A 21,197-nucleotide genomic window follows, 5' to 3' on the forward strand; every position below is an offset into this window, starting at 1 on the left:
GTTGACATTTGTGTTCCCTTAGGGTCTGTCTGACACCTGCCCAGGATTTTCTATCTTTTAGAATCTCTGTTGAGACATCTGATATAATTCTGATAAGTCTGCTTTTATATGTTACTTGACCTTTTCCCCTTACTGCTTTTAATATTCTTTCTTTGTTTTGCGCATTTGGTGTTTTGATTATTATGTGAAGTTAGGAGTTTCTTTTCTCACCTAGTCTATTTAGATTTCTGGAGGCTTCTTGTATGTTCATGGACTTCTCTTTAGGTTAGAGAAATTTTCTTCTATAATTTTGTTGAAGATATTTACTGGCCCTTTAAGTTGGGAATTTCTACTCTCTCCTATACCTATGTTCCTTAGGCTTGATCTTCTCATTGTGTCCTGGATTTCCTAGATGTTTTGTGTAAGGAGCTTTTTGCATTTTTCATTTTGCTTGACCATTGTGTCAATGTTTTCTATGGTATCTTCTACACCTGAAGTTCTCTCCTTTATTTCTTATATTCTGTTGCTGTTGCTTGAGTCTATTTCTCCTGATCTCTTTCCCAGTTTTTCTATCACCAGAGTTGTCTCCTCTTGTGATTTGTATGTTTCTACTTTCATTTTTAGATCCTGGATGGCTTTGTTCAATTCCTTACCTGTTTGGTTGTATTTTCCTGTAATTCTTTAAGGGACTTTTGTGTTTCCTCTTTAAGGGTTTCTATCTATTTACACGTGTTTTCCTGTATTTTTTTAAGGGAGATATTTATGTTCTTCCTTAAGTCCTCTATCAACACCATGAAATTTGATTTTAAATCAAAATCTTGCTTTTCCAGTGTGTTGGGGTATCCAGGACTTGTGGTGAGAGAACTGGGTTCTGATGATGCCAAGTGGCCTTGCTTCCTGTTGCTTATGTTCTTATGCTTGCCTCTTGCCATCTGCTTATCCCTGGTTTAGCTAGTCTTGCTGTCTCTGACTGTAGCTCATCCCTTCTGTGAGCCTATGAGCCTGCCGATGAGCCTGGATCCTAGGTATAGCAACACTCCTGGGAGACTAGCTCTCTCTAGGCATGTTTGTTTTGTGGAGAGCTGAGGCACAAGTTTAGCTCTGGGTTGCAGATCAAAACTGGAAGGATCCTCAATTTATAATTAAAAAAATTTTCCCTTATATTGCCTGTTACCTACTGGTCATTCATAAGCATGGTATCCAGTTCCCCATTTGTTTGTATAGTTCTATTATTTTGTCTTGTTATTGATTTCTAGTTTTATTCAATTATGATTTGATAAGTTGTAATTTTTTTCATTTGTAGACTCTTTCATTATTGGCTAAAATATGATTTATGTCAGAGAAGGTTTCATGACCTGCTCATTAGAATGTGTGCAAAAAATAGATTAATATTCTATTATCATTTATTTGGCATATAGTATAGACTGACATTTCTTTATAGACTTTTAGTATGAATGACCTCTCTAAAGGTAAGTGATATATAATGCTGTCCACTCTTCCCTTATGAGGATCCGCTTCTCTTTTTATGTCTGTTAATATTTGTTGGATAAGTTGAGTGCCCCAATATTTGATGCATACAAATAATTCTGTCTTCTCTGCTATGGTAATGACCTGCTTTATCACTTCTGGTTAATTTTGGCTTGTACCAGCATCTTCGGTGTTTCCATTTGAGGGGGAGTTGATTCTAGCCCTTTCACTCTTGTCTGTGTGTTTGCCAAGTGAGCTGTGTTTCTTTTAGGCAACATATAGTTAAGTCTCATTTTTTTTTTAAATTCAATCAGCTAGTACAGATTCTTAAAATATAGTTAATGCCATTTACATTTAGAGTTAGTATGTACGGTTTGGTGATTTCTGTCATTTCATTGGTTGCTTTCTGGTTTGATTATGTTGTTCTTTGTTATTTTCTTTATCCCATGTATTAATTAAGGTAGGAATTGACTAATTTGGATAGCATTCATTATTTCCTGTTTTTGCTTTCATTCGTCCATCTTTCTCATGAATGTAATCTCTCCTGTGTTATGATTGATACTGCATTTCTTCTCTCTGATTTTAATTTATCTATATTCTGCAGTGCTGGTTTGGTGGTAATGAATTTCTTTTAAGGTATTTTTCAGAATATCCTTATCCACTGATTTTAAAAGAGAACCTTGCAATATATCTTTGTTAGACATTGTTTACCTTCAGGGCTTGGACTACATCATTCAAGCTCTCATGACATTTATTTCTGTTGAGTGGTCTAATGTTACTCATGTGTTTGCTTTTCTGTGTCAGCCGGCACCTTTCTCCTACAGCTCTAATATTGTTCTGTGTTTTTGTCATCTTGACCATAATAGGTCTCTAGTCATGTCTGTGTAAGACTCTAAATGTGCGACATTCTTGGATGTCACTGTATTTAGACTTGGGGAGTCTAGGCTCTAAATCACTGACTAGATTATTTTTCCTTTTTTTTTTTTCATATCTCAGTTCCTTCTTTTATCTAATGGATTCCTGGGTTTAGGATGTGTCTCAATCACATCCTATGAGACAGCAAAATTTCAAAAACCCAAATAGCAAGATAACACTACCAACACAGCAGAAAATAATGTATAGGAGAAGCAGTTTGATGAGTTTTTGAGTACTGGAGCCATCCTGGTGCAAGGGTCAGCGAGGAGAGGTCTGAGCCTTCTCTGTTTTGTCACATATGAATGGGTGCCAGGCTCCTGTGCTTCTTAATCACTCAGTGCTGTCTTCCCTCCTTTCATTCTTCATTCTGAGAATTTGGCCTTTCTTCAATTTTTGTTTTTATTTGCTTAGCAAAGGGTATATTCATTTTGTTACATTATTCAAAAACCAATTTAGCTTTACTGATTTTTCTCTAATGACATTTGTTTTCTATTTTTTTATGCTCTTTTTAAAAGTGACTTATTTGTTTGTATTCTAGCTATTTGAATGTTTGTCAGCATGTACACTACATACCTGGTGCGAGGACAGGGAGAGTGTGTGCTCCCTTGGAACTGAAGTTACAGCTGCTGTGTAAGAGCTGAAAAACTAAGCCATGTCCTCTGCAAGACCAGCAGGTTCTCTTAGTGGCTCAGCCATTTCTCTGGCCCCACTCCCTATATTCCTTATTAGCATTCTTTTAAAACTTCTTTACGTGTATGTGTGTTAAATGTGCATGTGCTTACATATATAAATGGAGGCCAGTAGTCAACATGAAGTATCCTCTATTGTTCTTGACCTTATCTTTTGAGACAGGGCCTTTTACTGAACCTGATGCTCATGAGTTGACTAGTGTGGCTAGCTAGAAACTCCAGGGGCTTTCCTGTCTCTCCTCGTCATATGCCCTGTTACCAGTGCATGCAACCACACCCAGCCTTCTTACATGTGTGCTGAAGATCAACCCTCAGGTCCTCTTGCTTTTGTGGCAGGCACTGTGATGGAGTCAACTCCCCAGCCAGCTATTGTGTCTTCCTAAATACATATGTATGTTTGTTTGCTCTTATCATCTTAAGGCAGCATCTTTGGAATTGATGACATACTTAATGCTTTATAAAACAAGCATTTAAAGTAATTTTAAATACTGCTTTACCAGTTTCCACAAATTTTGATGTGTTTTGATTTCATTCAAATTACTTCAACCCAGGATCCTTCCTACTTCCTTTTTGCTGTCCTAAGCTGGGGAGAAGTATGGTGCTGGCCTCTGTGGTTATTTCCCATATGCATACGTGCTGTCTCTTTAATTTTCTAATGTTTTTGTTATTTAAGATGCACTCTAAATTATCTGCTTCTTCTTTCTTTTTTTTTTTTTTTCTTTTTTTTTCGGAGCTGGGGACCGAACCCAGGGCCTTGCGTTTGCTAGGCAAGTGCTCTACCACTGAGCTAAATCCCCAACCCCTGCTTCTTATTTCTAATTGTGCTATTTCTAATAATATTTTAGTTATATTGTGGTCAGAAGGTATATTTTGCATTTTATTCCTTTAAATTTATTGAAATTTGTCTTATGTATTAGCATTATAGGCAAATATAATTTTAAAAAGCTATCTCTCTGTGTATAAAGTGTTTCTTATGTGACAGTTATATTAAATTAATCAATGTGTTTTGGTCTTCTGTACTCTGGTTACTTTTCTCTTGTTTTTGTTATTTATTGATCTATTTTGGTCTTTTTTGAGGTAGACTCTCACTCTGTAGCTCAGGGTAACTTGAAAGTCACTGTTGCCCAAGCTGACTTTGAGTTGTGGCAGTTCCCCAGTTTCACACATACGCGCGCACACACACATACACACACACACAACCACAAACACACCACACACACACACACACACACACACACCACAAACACACACCACACACCACACACACACCACAAACACACACACACACCACATACCACACACACACACCACATACCACACACACACACCACACACACGCACACCACGCACACCACACACACCACACACACACCACACACCACACACACACACGCACCACAAACACACACACCACACACACACACCACACACACCATACATACATACACACACACACACACACCATACACACACATGCCCACACACATCCCACACATACAGACATACCACATATGCACACACATGCACACCATACACGCATACCACACACACACTTATACACATACATACACAGCACATGGCACACATACACACCACAGACACACACACACAGAGAGAGAGAGAGAGAGAGAGAGAGAGAGAGAGAGAGAGAGAGAGAGAGAGGAGAGAAACATAACATGAAAATAAAGCTAATGTTGTCTTCAAGTTTCCTTGAAACCCTTTAATGCTCCTCTGCTTTTGTCAATGATTAACATCAAGTAGCCTGTCAGGTATTTATTGGTAACTTCTGTTTCTATTTTAGGGGATGTGATCAACCTTGGCGACAGACAGCTCACTGTTATGCACATGCCAGGTCACTCCAGAGGCAGTATTTGCTTACATGATAAAGACCGCAAGGTACTCTTCAGTGGTGACGTCGTGTATGATGGATCACTGATTGACTGGCTCCCATACAGCAGGATCAGTGACTATGTTGGAACTTGTGAACGTCTCATAGAGTTGGTGGACAGAGGTCTTGTGGAGAAGGTGCTTCCTGGGCACTTCAATACCTTTGGTGCTGAAAGGCTGTTTCGTTTAGCTTCTAACTATATTTCAAAAGCTGGGATATGCCACAAAGTGTCTACTTTTGCCATGAGATCTCTTGCAAGTTTAGCTCTCCGTGTAACAAATCCTAGGACCTCACCCTAGTATCTACACTGGTCATTTGTTTATATTAACTGTATAAATTAACCCAGTTCCCCTGTGTTGTTGGAAAGTTACTAGTGAGCATTTCAAAAAGTGCTTTAATATCACCATTGTATGTTAGAGAAAAAGAGGATTAAGGAGGAAGAAAAAATAAACAGTCTGAGCTTAGTATCTTTTTCTTTTCTCCAAGGAATAAGCCACTTAAGAAAGCTTGTTATTGGCCAGTGCTGTCTTTCAGAGTGTGTTCTGACCGTGCTGTGGGTGCTCCAGGCAGCAAGGATGCACTTATGCAGCACAAGCAGCTGCCCTTGCCCCATAGTTTATTTCCCTAGATACTGAGGGGAAATGGTATGGGAAATGATTGGGGGGGGGGGGCTCTATGCTTACACTGTAAACTTCATTTTATCTCCGGATTTTATTTAAAGATAAAGTTTCTTGGGTTCAAAAATAAAGTAGAACTCAGTATAAACTAGCATTTAGAATGACAGCTACAACAGCCCATGTTTGTGATTGTATTTCTCCTTTTTTATTGTTAATTCTTTATATAAGTATAAGGCACATAACATGCTATATAATTTAAGGAATGAACAGTACAATGGATTTGTGTCTTACTGCAAAGCTTTAATGTAAATTGCAGAGCACTTCAGTGAAAAGCTACTGTTGTTGTTATTGTGCAAGTAATATTTTCAGTCATGAACATGAAATTCAAATGTATGTTACCTAAATATAAATTGTCAGATTTCTTAAAAGGACACTGTCAGGCAATTTGAAAATAAACATATTGATAATAATTTTTTATTATATCCTATTTTAGTATTAATAGATACTATAAACAAATTTTTTTCTGCTTAAATAGCAATTTCACTATTGTGTCATGTTTTACAGTACCCAAAGAACTCCTGATATCTCTGACATCTTGGTGTAAACAGTTCTTTTAATTAATATAACATGTATATGTACCACAGAAGAATATTTAAATTTATTGCAATATATCTCTTATGTATTAACTAGAGCAAATGGCCTTCTTATCCTGATTCACAACACCTGTTCCTCTTCAGTATTCTTTGTCTTAAACAAAAAGTTTATGTTCATATGTCATAAAAACTTATTAAGCCACTATTGAGTGATACTACACAAGATGTTTGGGTTTGGTGCTTTTAATAATAATAATTTATCAAAAAAGCCTTTTGGAATATTTCATAAAAGTTTTTAAAACAGTTTCCCACTACCTTTTTATTATTAACATTGTAGACCAAAGAGGTCTACTTTTGGAAATCAGATCCATCCATACCAGCAGTTCTTGTTTCTGTCAAGTTTTGTAATTTTTTACTCTGCAAACACCCAGGTTCTTTAGGTTTTTATTCCTTCAGTAGACACATGCAGGCGTGCATGTGTGCACACACACAGACACAGGCATGCCACATTTACACAGAGGTACACAGGTCTGTGCTAAACAAGGCAGGATATTTGAAAGTGAAAGAACTCTGTATAGCTAGAAGTTAAGGCCACAAAACCCAAAACTTAATTATGCAAGTTGGCGTTCATAAATGTAATGCTTCAATGTAAAGGCTGAGGACGGGTGTGAGGCTGGGTAAGGACAAAGGCCCTGTAAGAGGGGACTTTTAGTCACATTTGGAGGGAGGCTGGGAAATAAAAAAGATAGGAGTCTACGCTTTCGAGAACTGCTAGATGGACTATCTTGTTCCTTGTGACCATATAAATTTAAATTTCTGGAGTCCCATTTCTTCTAAGCATCATGTACTTAGCATGAAAAAGACGGGTTGTGATTGTATACATGGCTCATCTAAAGTCAAAGGACAGAGCTGTCACACGGCACCATGTAAAGCTTTGCTTACACTCAGAAAGGAGGTCATGATTGGTTCTCTGTGAGGTGTCGTGAGGGCTCTGTTGTGGTCCTTGAGGACAGTGGGGTCTGTCAACTGGTGTCATGGTACCGAGACTAGATATTGGTTCAGGGCAACTACAATCACATGATAAGCCTTAAATATAGCCATTATTTTTGTATCAGCAGCACAAAATAAAGCCAAAAGTCCTTAATCACTAACTATTTTATCATATTTTCGTATTTACTTTAAAATCAGGATAGAGTAGGCATTAAGCTTTATTAGGAAATTTTATTCCTGATGTTTATTTATTAAAAGTGCAGTTTTTCAGAATAAGTTGTTTTTTGTCTATTTCACCAAATTTTTTTGGATTTCTAAATTGCAATGTAAGATTGCGATATTTCATTATTCCCACCCTGTGAAAAATACAGAAGTAAATTCATACTCATTTAGTATTCACGATACATTTTTAATTTGCATCCTAGTTCCAGCACCAAGAGGTAATTGACCAGCATCATACAGCATGGACTAGGAACAATGCTAGTAATTGAACACAGGTTTGTCGGCTCCCAAACCATGCCCTCTCTTAAATCTGCACAATACACAGAATTGCCCACATATATTTTTACTTTAGAACATGTCATATATGTGAAAAATAAATAATATCAAATCCTAATAGCATTTTTAGAGAATTAAAAAAATATGTATTTTCACCCTGACAGTGACCCTTGTAAATTTATGATTTCTTGGAAATAGAATACTATAAGTGTAACTCAAGGTTGTCAAAATGTTAATCATGTCAAAACAATTTTCCTTATTTATTATTGCTAATGATGAACTTGTGGACTTTCACTTTATTTATCTAATGTCTCCTTTTAACTGAGAAGCTTGAAGCAAACAGAGACCTTGTGTGTTACACTGATGTAACTGAATATATGGTTATGTGTACTTGTTCTCAAATGGGTAGTGATATGACTGTGACATGCACAGATTGTCCTGTAATTTTCAGATAAGTGTATGTAAACCGTGGTGGGTAACTATTAAACATGCATTTCAGTGTTCAAGCTGTGTTTTTACACAACAGATTTTCTTTTATATCTTAGAAGAATATATGCTTTATAAAACGCTTTGTTTTACTGAGTGAAGCCTTGAAAAGTTCATAACAATAAGGTATAGAGTCTGGGGAAAGCTCTACAGAACCGAGAGGCCTAGAACGCCTGCGAGACTGTTAGACTTCGTCCATCAGGAATCCAAAGTCAGCTCATTCAGGAGCATTACAGTCTCTCCGCGGGAGATAAAGGTTTATGCCATCATAAAAACATGCCTGAGGTTGATTGAAGGTGTAGACATGTAAATCAGAGCTATACATGCATGCAGTGGAAGTGGGAGGGGCCACAATACATTAAAAAAAGTCAATTACAACAAAATTTAAGTCCTCACTGGCTTAAGATTATATGTCATTAAAAATGGAGAGAGAAGGAAGGAGGGGGAAAGTTGGCGAGGAGGAAGAAATACCTCAAAACCTGTATATTTCTTTAACAGCGCAAAAGAGTCCAAAAACCAAGCACATATAAAGAGTGCTTACAATTCAATATGAAACAGGTAAAGTATCATAGGGAAGAAAAACTTTTCTTCTACAAGTTTAGGTGTTATAGCTGAGTTCAAGATTTACGGTAACCAAATTCTGATTAGAGAAAAGTCATACAGTTGTATTTAATGTGCATAGTTTTGCATCTATACAAAATCCTTCATATGTAAGGATTCATGTATATATTATATGTATGCATAGATTCATATATAATATTCACATCCTTCATATATGAATCCTTCATATATAAAGTGCATATATAATATGAATCTTTCATATATAATGTACATAGTTTTATATCTATACAAAATCTTTCATATACAAATCCTTCTTATTAAAACAGTGCTGGAAAGATGGCTCAGTGATTTAAGAATTCTAGCTGTTCGGGACTGGAGAGTTGGCTCAGCCGTTAAGAATTCTAGCTGTTCTTCCAAGAAACCTGTGTTCAGTTCCCAGCACCCATGTTGGGCAGTTCATAACCAGCTGTAACTAGAGTTTCAGCGAGGACCCTTAAGACACCAGCAACCCACCCACAGAGTCACATACATTTATACATAATTGAAAATAAAATGTTTAAATTCCTTATTTATGTATATGCGTATGCTGCATAAAGGTTTAAATTCCTTATGTGTATGCATATGCTGCATAAAGGTTTAAATTCCTTATTTATGTGTATGCATATGCTGTATGCGTTCCAGTCCTCATAAAGGCCAGAAGAGCTCATCAGATACCCTGGAGCTGGAGTTACAAGTGGTTGTACACTGCCCCACATGGGTGCTGGGAACCAACTTAAGACCTCTAGAAAAGCTGATGAATTGTGAAAATGTAGTAAAGACAACAAGAAAGGGAGTTGGGGCAGAGATGTCAGGTGGTAGGGAGATGACTTGGCGACTCCCTATACCAAGTATATAATTATGTATAAAATCATATATCTGCAAATGGACTATTTTTCTTCCTATTTTGACACCTTTGATTTCATTTTATTACATAAACTTCTCTGGATAAATCTACTAGTCCCATCTTTCTAATTTGGGGAAACAAGTTTTGAGTTTGAGTTTCAATCTCTTTTAAGTCTTTGGTAGAAATCTCTAGTAAAAAAATTTTGGGGGCTTGAGAGATGGCTCGGCGGTTAAGAGCACTGACTGCTCTTCCAGAGGTCCTGAGTTCAAATCCCAGCAACCACATGGTGGCTCACAACCATCTGTAATGAGATCTGATGTGTGTCTAAGACAGCTACAGTATACTCATATACACTAAATAAATAAATCTTTAAAAAAAAATTTTGGCTTCGAAGTCCGCAGTCAAGATGCCAACAACTTGGGGGAGGGTGCATCTTGTAGTTCCTAGACTGCTGCCTGCCTGCTGTGACTTCAGAGTCAGAAGTCATAGGGAACCCCTTATACACAAGCATACATTTATGCTTAATTAAAAGTAAAAAATTTAAATTTCTCACGTATGTGTACATACATCAGGGCTGGAGATACAGTGGTTGTGTGCTGCCCTACACACATCTCTTTAAGAGGGATTCAGTCTCATTCACAGAATCAGAACTTCATGAACTAATCAGCTTCAAAAGGCTTCCAGTGTCACCATATTGCGGAATATGTTTCAAAATGAACTTAGGAGCACACATACATCCCATCTACATCCTAACTCTTGATTCTCCCCTTTCTCTCAGGTATGCAGGACCAAATATGCAAAACATTCCTTTAAAAAAATGCTAGCATACTCATGCTGAGACTTCTGACTTTGTATCTCTCTTTCAACTTCTGAAACGTGCCCTCCTCTTACCAATCAGCACTATTATTAGAATAATTTCTCTAACACAATAGTTGCGTTCTGAATGAGAATGTCCCTCAAAGGCTCATGTATTTGAACTCTTGATCTCCAGTTGGTGGAACTGTCAGGGAACAGTTGAGTTGTGGTCATGTTGAGGGAAATGTGGAAGCCTGAGGAAGGGCTTTGTGGTTTCTGAAGCTCTTTCCATTCCCAGTTAGCTTCCTCCTCCTCCTGTTTGTGGATGAAGAAGTAATTCAGTGGTGAGTGCTACAGCACTCTGCCCGCCTGCTGCCTGCCTGCCTGCCTGCTGCCTGCCTGCCCGCTGCCTGCCTGCCTGCCTGCCTGCTGCCTGCCTGCCTGCCTGCCTGCTGCCTGCCTGCCTGCCTGCCTGCCTGCTGCCTGCCTGCCTGCCTGCCTGCTGCATGCTGTCTGCCTGCCTGCCTGCCTGCCTGCCTGCCTGCCTGCCTGCTTGCCTGCCTGCCTGCCTGATGCCTGCCTGCCTGCCTGCCTGCTTTTCCTGCTTTGCTGCCTGCTGCCTGCTTTCCTGCGTGCCCACCACCAGCCTGCTGCCATGCTTCCCACCATATGACCATGGACTCCAACCCCCTAGAATTATGAGCCTGAAATTGAATGCTTTCTTTTATAAGTTGGTCACGGTGTGTTACATGTAATGTTAAAAATCCGTGCTAGCTCCTTGCCCAGTGCCAGCAACAGCTGTCTCACCCAACTCCCACAGCTAGCTCTGCCAAGCCTCTAACATCCACCGGCTGTCCTTTTTCCTCCCCACCTGAGTCTCCACAAATGGCGCCATACTAGGCAGTTTTAATATTTTAAAGCCAGCAAGATAACACAAGTGCTGGGCAAAGAATCTATCTATTGCTCTAAACTCATCAGCTGTGCTATATTAGATTACTGGCAGAGGCTGCCAACGGTTCTAGTAGCCCTGACCTAGACGGTTCTAGAGCTCCTCTCTCCAAAGACTGTCCCCCCTCAGAAAAAAACCCTTTATCTCTTTCCCTCCTCTTCCTCCTGGGAACCCAAAATCCTGCCTCTTTACCTTCACCCAGCGATTAGCTTCTACTGTCTTTATTAATCAAGAAGCAATTGGGAACCAGATTTTAGCTCAGCACAGCAATAGAAAAAAATAAGACAAGTTCATACCAGGAAGTGGGCTATTGCTATGATTGGTCTGACCATGTTTTGTTGTGTTGTGTTGTGTTGTGTTGTGTTTTGGTTTGAAGAATGTAGGAGACTTTGGAACTTTAGACTAAGAAAATGGTTATTGTAAGTAAGCTTAATGGGCCTTCTTTTTTTTTTTTTAAGACTTTTTTCTCATGTGTGTTTTTTTTAATTTATTTTTTAAGATTTTATTTTATTGTATATGAGTACACTGTAGCTGCCTTCAGACACACCAGAAGAGGGCATCAGATCTCATTACAGATGGTTGTGAGCCACCATGTGGTTGCTGGGATTTGAACTCAGGACCTCAGGAAGAGCAGTCGGTGCTCTTAACCACTGAGCCATCTCTCCAGCCCCTTACTGGGCCTTCTTAATAGGAGCTTGGAAGACAAGAATGCTAGAGGAATGTAGACTATGGAGGTCCAGCTTAGAAGTTTCCCTATTAGCAACTGGGCTAGAGACCATTCTTCTGGTGTTTTTGACAAAGAATATGTCCAATTTCTTCTCTTGTCTTAAGAATCTGTCTGAGCCTAAATTGAGAAGTTTTAGACTAATTTCATTAGCAGAGGAGATTTCAAGACAACCTAGCATTGATTCTGTTGCATGGTTATTAATCATTCTTATGCAGGTCTACAGTGAAAAATGGCAAGCAAGGCAAAAAATACACAGTTTGAAGGGGAAAAAAAAAGCACTGTAGAATTTAATATTGCAACCAGAGCTTGGGTTAAAATCTATAAGGAGAGGTCAGATGCAAAATGGAGTGAAGGCAGTGGTTCTCTCTTGCAAGACCCACCCAGTTAAGCCTGCAATTTACAGGCTCCATCCCACTGGCAGCACTGGCCAAACAGTTCTGAGTTAGCATTCTAAAGGATGTACCAGTAAACAGGATGTGGAGTATTCCTTTTCAGGTAAGGAGAGCCTCTGAGGCCAGGTGAGTTGGAAAGGAGTCCCTGCATGGAGGCCCTGAGAGGCTGTTTGTGGGCTGTGAGTTACCACACAAACCATATGATCACTGATCTCAGAACAAAACAGGGTATGTGGTCAGCATGTCCTTGAGCCAAGTCACTTCTCTGTGTCAATGACTGGACAGCATGTTACAACAATATGAAATAGCTGGCAGGCATAGAACAAAATGGCTATAGCTATTCTTGGGGGGGGGGGGGGGCGGTCAAACCATAACAGAGCGAGTGAATCCTGGATTGCCTTGGAGAGCCCCAGGATGTTAGTGGTATGAAAGCTATGTGATGTCTGCCAAGGAGAGCTGCAGACAGAACGGAACCAGAGAAAAGTGAAGCCAGAAGGGCAAAGCCATTTAAACTGTTTGACATCAGTCATAGAACTATACGATTTGGAGTTTTTTTGAGCCAACATTTCCTCACTCTGCCTCTTGGAATAGTAAGTAATATGGGTTCTGTGCCATTATATGCTAGACATATGTAATTTGCTTTTTGTTTTTAGGGGAGATTGGAATTAAGAGATTGTCTTGGGTCTCAGAAGGCATGTACTTTTAAACAGTATTGAGCGTGTGAATGACTATGGGAACTCTTGAAGTAGAAATAAATGCATTTTTGCATTATGACATAGCCACATGCCTATGAGGAACCAGGAAGTGGAATATGGTGGTTTGGATAAGAATGACGCCATAGGCTAACATGTCCCAATACTTGGTCCCCAGATAGTGGAAATATTTGAGAAGGATTAGGAGGTGTGGCCTTGCAGGAGGAGACGTGTCCCTCGGGGAGGGCTCTGAGGTTTCAAAAGCCTGTCACACCATTTCCCACGTTCTTCATTCTGCCTCATGCTTGTGGATGAAGGTGTACGCTCTTAGCTACTGCCCCAGCACCAGCCTGCTCCTCTGCTGCCGTGCTTTCTGTCACGATGACCATGGACTCACCCTCTAGAACTGCAAATTCCAATTAAATGTTTTCTTTCATAAATTGTCTTGACCATGAATCTTTATCACATCAGTAGAAAAGTAACTAGGCAATAGATTTATAGATACTAGGCAGCTTAGTGTCTTTCAGTGCTTGTGTATTTGCTGATGTATAGTAAAGACTGATATGCAAAGAACTTTTTTTTTTACTAAGTATTTGTTCTGATGGCTTTACTCTTAATAGAAAAAAAAAACCCTAAGATTTAGGTATCTATAATGTACTTGTTCACAATTGTCAAAATTAGCTATAATTATAAAACTCTTTGTCAGTATAAGATTTAGAAAAAACACTTAAAAATTGTTTTACACTTATACATATATTTTCTATAATTTCAGTTCTTATTGATTTAAAATTCAAAGGAGCCTAGTACTGAATAAAACAGTAAAACAATATAGCATTTTTATAAATAACATTTGGTAATGTACTCTGCATTTTAAAGTCATAATGAGATCCTAGGAAGCTATTTTGGACAAAGACGCAATGGAGAAAAGAAAAAGGCAAGCAAGTCACTGATTAAGAATTAAAGAGACTGTACAAGTAGTGTGTGTGCCCCCTGCCCTGTCCACTACAACCAGCTCCTTTCCCAGCTCCTGGCTCTGACTGTGTGAGCATTCACTATAGAGTAAGTATATCTTCTGTGGAGCAGCGGCTAAGGAGACAGAACTACTCTCTGTGATGAAAGAAAAACCAAAGGGAGGAATAGAGACTGAAAGCAAAAATGATATTTATTTGAAAGTATCGGGGCAGGATGTTTATGTGGAGCAGTTTAAGGCTGAGAGGCAGACACCACCCAGTAAACTAAAGTCAATATGGATGATTCAGCTAGTCAATGAAGAAGTCTATGATTTGAAAGCAGCCAATCTATAAAACAGACAGATACCTCTGCACAGTTGGTAACAAAGGTCTACGATGCAATATATCTGGCCCAGATGCAGATAGGAAGGAAATGTCTTCTAAAAAGAGAACCTATCAATTTATTCTAGGATGTTCTGAAAGACACACAATACAATCTCAGCAAGAATACTGCAATTTGGACTCATCTTAGCCCTGATGCTTGCTCCTTGCGGGAGCTGTCCTTCCACCACATTCCGTTCCTTGGGAACTCTACCTCTTGGCTGAGACTAATGGTCCTCTTTTCTGCTGTCCTTCTGCGCCTTTATTGTGCCCCAATTGCAAAAACCCCAAAGAGACCACCAGAAACCACAACTCCAATGGAACCCCATTAGAATCTTTATTCAAGCGTTCAAGCTTGGATCACAAAACCTTCCTCATGGAACAGGATAGGAGAGTGAACCCCCAGGTCTAGGTAAAGGGGGGGAGGTTATAAAGGAAAAACTGCAAGAGGATTTTCCAAGCCTTGGCATTACATGAGAGGGTAAAGGAATATTGGTCTTTCAGCTAATTGGTTTACAGCACCTAACTAGGTGGGGCTACATCCAAAGGTGGGGCTACAACCACAAGGAGGGGCGTACATCCAAAAAGGAGCATCTTGACCTGGGAACGACTTAGGTTTCCTTAGCCCACTCTGTTATCAGCCAGCTGCAGCTGCTGTGTCTATTTTGCTAATGCCAGGGACATTTTGTGATTTTTCTCAGACCTCAAAGGAGGGGGCCATGCCTCTCTAAGGGCAAGTTAACTTATAGTGGAGCCTAAGAAGCAAAATGGAGGTTATTCCGCTCAGTCCCTTCACCTTCACATTAGCATCTTTCCACTCTTTGTGTTACTGACCTGCAGAAACAAGACATCCCACAGCCACCACACTTAGGATCCAGAGTGGGACAACAGGAACAAAAGAACAGAACACCCACACAACAAACATAAGACAACATTTATACAGAAAGAAATAATACAAACATCTTAACTCCAGATGCCTAGATCCCAGTGCAAAAAGAAAAAAATGAACAAACAATATAGTATGCTTCCTCAAGAAGCCAGCAACTCTCATTACAATAGGCCCAAGAAAAGCTATTTACCTGAAGCACAAGGACTTCAGTAATCGCCCGAGCTTACAGGGCCAAGGTCACCTGATAAGGCCACAAGGAATGAAACTAGCTTCAGCTGGTTTGAATCACTGCGGGACTGAGGTTGTGACTTTTTATTGAGAGCAATCAGAGTTTTTATACCTTTTTAGGAAATAGAATATTTAATTGCAATTGCCAAGATCAATACAGTTGTAATTGTCAGAATACAGTGAAATATGCAAGCTATATAGTTTACACAAGATAAATGTCTAAGACCAATTGTCCTGCCAAACATAAACAATATAATGCAATAACAAAAAGGGGCTGGACAGACAGCTGAGAGGATAAGAGCACTGGCTTCTCCTTCCGAGGCCACAGGTTGAATTACCAGCACCTACATGGCAGCTCACAACTGTGTATAACTCCAGGTCTAGGAGACCAGGCATTCATGAGAGATAGAGTTTTAAATTAGCCCAAAACTCAACAACAGGACCTGACTCAGGAAGACAGATTGTTAAAAATACAAGAGAACTACTTTGCTTATCACCCGGTATGAGTAACTGTTCTTTGTTGTGCCCCTGTGATGTTTATTTAAGCCCCTCCTTGTGCCTTCCAGCCATTACATCCTGCAGAGAGCATCTCAGGAAACCCGTAGGTCCAAGCCTAAGCAGAGGTGTTTCAAATACAGATGCTTCATCAATTCTGACAAACTTTTACCAGAAGACCCGACCCTTCTCCTAATTTAGTAGCTCTGTTCAAGGAACCAGGGGGCCATAAAACCTTCTGGCATCCCCTTATCTCCTAGAGCCATAAAACAATCCTATAACTTGTAGTACATTCCCCTTTGACATCCTCCCATCCCCTGGGGCTCACTCTTTCTCCCAGCCTCTCGGTCGACTCCTCTGTCTCCTGCATGGGATACGTGTTGGCCCGGAGAGCTCCATAATAGATCTCTGTAATAAACCTTGCCTTTGTGTATTACATCCAAAATGATCTGTCTGTGTCTGGGGTCCTCGATTTCCCGAGACTTGAGTAAGGGTCTCTCTGCATTGGATCTTTCAATACCTGTGCATACAGGCAAAATACCCATACACATAAAACAAAATCTTTAAAAAAAGAAAACAAAAACATTATAAGACATGAAAGCAGAATTTAAAAAGAAATCAACTCACTAAAGAAAACCCAAACAGAAATAAAATTGAAAATAAAAATCTTAAAATGCAAACAAAAACTTGAGAGCTTACCCACAGATTAAAAAACATGGAAGAGAGAATTTCAGGCCTTGAAGACGTAGTCAAAGAAAATGTTAAATCCAAAAACTTCAGGAATAAAATATGTAAGAAATCTGAGACACCATGAAAAGGCCAAACTTAAGAATTATAGGTATAAAGGCATGAAAATATTTTTAACAAAATCATTGAGGACAATTTTCTCATTCTAAAAAAAAAAAAAAAAAAAAAAAAAAAAAAAAAAAAAAAGATGTTTCTCAAGCAGAACAGTAAATAAGCCCAGAAAAAAAATTCCCATGATACCCAGTAATCAAAACATCAAATATATAGAACAAGGACTGTTGTTGTAAAAATATGAAAAATAAAAAAAGTATGGTTGTCTTTTATCCCCACTACACCATAGTGCCCCAAGATATCTGCTGGATATCTTGCCCGAAGCACACATTATAGTTCCGTGGTGGCCCTGTCCAGCCACCCCACACTCCATTACACTTAAATCTACACATAAAAGAACACACAACACAGTAATCTTTGACCCAATTGATAAGATATAATTGTCCACCTAAACATACAAAGCCCAATACACATCCTTCCCTTAAAAACATTTGTAACAACCTGTAAAGGTACAGCATGGAATCTTAATGGCACCCGCCATATTCTCCTGCCATGGCTTCTCTCCCACTCCCTCCTGTCTCTTCCTCCTTTCCATTCCAGTCTCCTCCTCTTCAAAATTCTCTCCCACCCATCCTTCCTTCTCATCCAATGACAGGCCTCCTTCTATCCTGTACCTGCCCCTCACCTGTATTTTACAAATTCAATAGGGAGAAGATTCTGGTGAAGTCACCTAAGTCCTGAGTAGACTAGGCAGCTGTCCTTGGGGCATTGGAATTAGCATCAAAATACAGATCACTCCAGGGCAAACCACAACAAAGGACAGGAACTGAAAACATTACAAGGAAAAAAGACTAGCTTTACACAAAGGCTGACCAATTAGTATAACAGCTGGCTGACTGATCTATGAAGACTCTGGAAGCCAGAGGGACTTGTCAGATGTCATACAGGATCTGAGAGACCAGGTGCCATCCCAGACTACCATACCCAACAAAACCATCAAACACAACCAACTGGAGAAAGAAAAGCATTCCACTATAAAACCAAATTCAAGCAATTTCTATTTCATAATCCAGTTCTAGAAGGAAAATTTCAGTCTGAGGGGTTTAACAACACCCAAAAGGACGCAGGAATAAATAATCCAAGAACAGTAAATCAAAAGTGACAGAGAAGTGTTTACCGGGAGTCCCAAACCCGAGGATCCCGGCCCCCAGCAGCTCTGTGCTCCCAAACCCCGTGGGAGAGAGACCTCACCACCTGGTCAGGTGGGCACTCCTGAGGCTGCAGAGCAGAAGAGACCACCAACACTGCCCACCCCTGCCCACATCCCTGGACCAAGAGGGCCCAGGAGCGGCAGGACCCCTGCACCTGAGACACCTCCAGAACCTGAAGGGACAGACCTGATAAACAGTTCTCTGCACCCAAATCCCGTGGGAGGGAGAGCTAAACCTACAGAGAGGCAGACACGCCTGGGAAACCAGAAGAGACTGCACTCTGCACAAATCTCTGATGCCAGAGGAAAACACCAAACGCCATCTGGAACCCTGGTGCACTGAGGCTCCCGGAAACGGAGGCACAGACCTTCCCGGTTGCTGCCGCTGCGGAGAATTCGTAGGCAGCACCCCACAAGCAAACTTGAGCCTCAGGACCACAGGTAAGACCAACTTTTCTGCTGCAAGTGACCTGCCTGGTGAACACAAGACACAGGCCCACAGGAACAGCTGAAGACCTGTAGATAGGAAAAACTACACGCCCGAAAGCAGAACACTCTGTCCCCATAACTGGCTGAAAGAAAACAGGAAAACAGGTCTACAGCACTCCTGACACACAGGCTTATAGGACAGTCTAGCCACTGTCAGAAATAGCAGAACAAAGTAACACTAGAGATAATCTGATGGCAAGAGGCAAGCACAGGAACCCAAGCAACAGAAACCAAGACTACATGGCATCATCGGAGCCCAATTTTCCCACCAAAGCAAACACGGAATATCCAAACACACCAGAAAAGCAAGATCTAGTCTCAAAATCATATTTGATCATGATGCTGGAGGACTTCAAGAAAGACGTGAAGAACTCCCTTAGAGAAACACAGGAAAACATTAATAAACAAGTAGAAGCCTACAGAGAAGAATCGCAAAAATCCCTGAAAGAATTCCAGGAAAACACAATCAAACAGTTGAAGGAATTAAAAATGGAAATAGAAGCAATCAAGAAAGAACACATGGAAACAACCCTGGATATAGAAAACCAAAAGAAGAGACAAGGAGCTGTAGATACGAGCTTCACCAACAGAATACAAGAGATGGAAGAGAGAATCTCAGGAGCAGAAGATTCCATAGAAATCATGGACTCAACTGTCAAAGATAATGTAAAGTGGAAAAAGCTACTGGTCCAAAACATACAGGAAATCCAGGACTCAATGAGAAGATCAAACCTAAGGATAATAGGTATAGAAGAGAGTGAAGACTCCCAGCTCAAAGGACCAGTAAATATCTTCAACAAAATCATAGAAGAAAACTTCCCTAACCTAAAAAAAGACATACCCATAGGCATACAAGAAGCCTACAGAACTCCAAATAGATTGGACCAGAAAAGAAACACCTCCCGTCACATAATAGTCAAAACACCAAACGCACAAAATAAAGAAAGAATATTAAAAGCAGTAAGGGAAAAAGGTCAAGTAACATATAAAGGCAGACCTATCAGAATCACACCAGATTTTCGCCAGAAACTATGAAAGCCAGAAGATCCTGGACAGATGTCATACAGACCCTAAGAGAACACAAATGCCAGCCCAGGTTACTGTATCCTGCAAAACTCTCAATTAACATAGATGGAGAAACCAAGATATTCCATGACAAAACCAGATTTACACAATATCTTTCTACAAATCCAGCACTACAAAGGATAATAAATGGTAAAGCCCAACATAAGGAGGCAAACTATACCCTAGAAGAAGCAAGAAACTAATCGTCTTGGCAACAAAACAAAGAGAAGAAAAGCACACAAACATAACCTCACATCCAACTATGAATATAACAGGAAGCAATAATCACTATTCCTTAATATCTCTCAACATCAATGGCCTCAACTCCCCAATAAAAAGACATAGATTAACAAACTGGATACGCAACGAGGACCCTGCATTCTGCTGCCTACAGGAAACACACCTCAGAGACAAAGACAGACACTACCTCAGAGTGAAAGGCTGGAAAACAACTTTCCAAGCAAATGGTCAGAAGAAGCAAGCTGGAGTAGACATTCTAATATCAAATAAAATCAATTTCCAACTAAAAGTCATCAAAAAAGATAAGGAAGGACACTTCATATTCATCAAAGGAGAAATCCACCAAGATGAACTCTCAATCCTAAATATCTATGCCCCAAATACAAGGGCACCTACATACATAAAAGAAACCTTACTAAAGCTCAAAACACACATTGCACCTCACATTATAATAGTGGGAGATTTCAACACCCCACTCTCATCAATGGACAGATCATGGAAACAGAAATTAAACAGTGATGTCGACAGACTAAGAGAAGTCATGAGCCAAATGGACTTAACGGATATTTATAGAACATTCTATCCTAAAGCAAAAGGATATACCTTCTTCTCAGCTCCTCATGGTACTTTCTCCAAAAACCATCAAATGGAAAAAAGACAGCATTTTCAGGAAATGGTGCTGGTTCAACTGGAGGTCAACATGCAGAAGAATTCAGATCGATCCATGCTTATCACCCTGTACAAAGCTTAAGTCCAAGTGGATCAAGGACCTCCACATCAAACCAGATACACTCAAACTAATAGAAGAAAAACTAGGGAAGCATCTGGAACACATGGGCACTGGAAAAAATTTCCTGAACAAAACACCAATGGCTTATGCTCTAAGATCAAGAATCGACAAATGGGATCTCATAAAACTGCAAAGCTTCTGTAAGGCAAAGGACACTGTGGTTAGGACAAAATGGCAACCAACAGATTGGGAAAAGATCTTTACCAATCCTACAACAGACAGAGGCCTTATATCCAAAATATACACAGAACTCAAGAAGTTAGACTGCAGGGAGACAAATAACCCTATTAAAAAATGGGGTTCAGAGCTAAACAAAGAATTCACAGCTGAGGAATGCCGAATGGCTGAGAAACACCTAAAGAAATATTCAAGATCTTTATTCATAAGGGAAATTCAAATCAAAACAACCCTGAGATTTCACTTTACACCAGTGAGAATGACTAAGATCAAAAACTCAGGGGACAGCAAATGCTGGCGAGGATGTGGAGAAAGAGGAACACTCCTCCATTGTTGGTGGGATTGCAGACTGGTACAACCATTC

The 21,197-nt window shown here is 39.8% G+C and overlaps 1 protein-coding gene and 1 long non-coding RNA gene across 4 annotated transcripts in view; one reads left to right on the forward strand and one right to left on the reverse strand.

The window, feature by feature from the left end:
• Mblac2 (metallo-beta-lactamase domain containing 2) overlaps nt 1-6,071 on the forward strand; it is a 42,643-nt gene extending 36,572 nt beyond the window's left edge. For 2 of the 3 annotated variants that reach the window (XR_015666719.1, XR_015666720.1), the window contains exon 2: nt 2,900-3,035. Coding sequence is in view for 1 of the 3 variants with exons in the window: in NM_001108934.1 (NP_001102404.1) it covers nt 4,852-5,237 (386 nt within the window). In the remaining 2 variants the exon portion in view is untranslated. 3 annotated transcript variants of the gene reach the window in all.
• On the reverse strand, nt 5,932-10,093 carry LOC147995962 (uncharacterized). The gene is made up of 2 exons (XR_015670236.1): nt 9,437-10,093; nt 5,932-9,011 (listed from the first exon to the last, which is right to left on the reverse strand). It is a non-coding gene; the product is annotated as an uncharacterized LOC147995962 (long non-coding RNA).
• Between the last annotated feature and the right edge of the window lie 11,104 nt (nt 10,094-21,197).

This window comes from Rattus norvegicus, chromosome 2 (assembly GCF_021556685.1).
Source record: "Rattus norvegicus strain SHRSP/BbbUtx chromosome 2, alternate assembly SHRSP_T2T, whole genome shotgun sequence".
In the NCBI taxonomy this organism is placed as follows: Eukaryota; Metazoa; Chordata; class Mammalia; order Rodentia; family Muridae; genus Rattus; species Rattus norvegicus.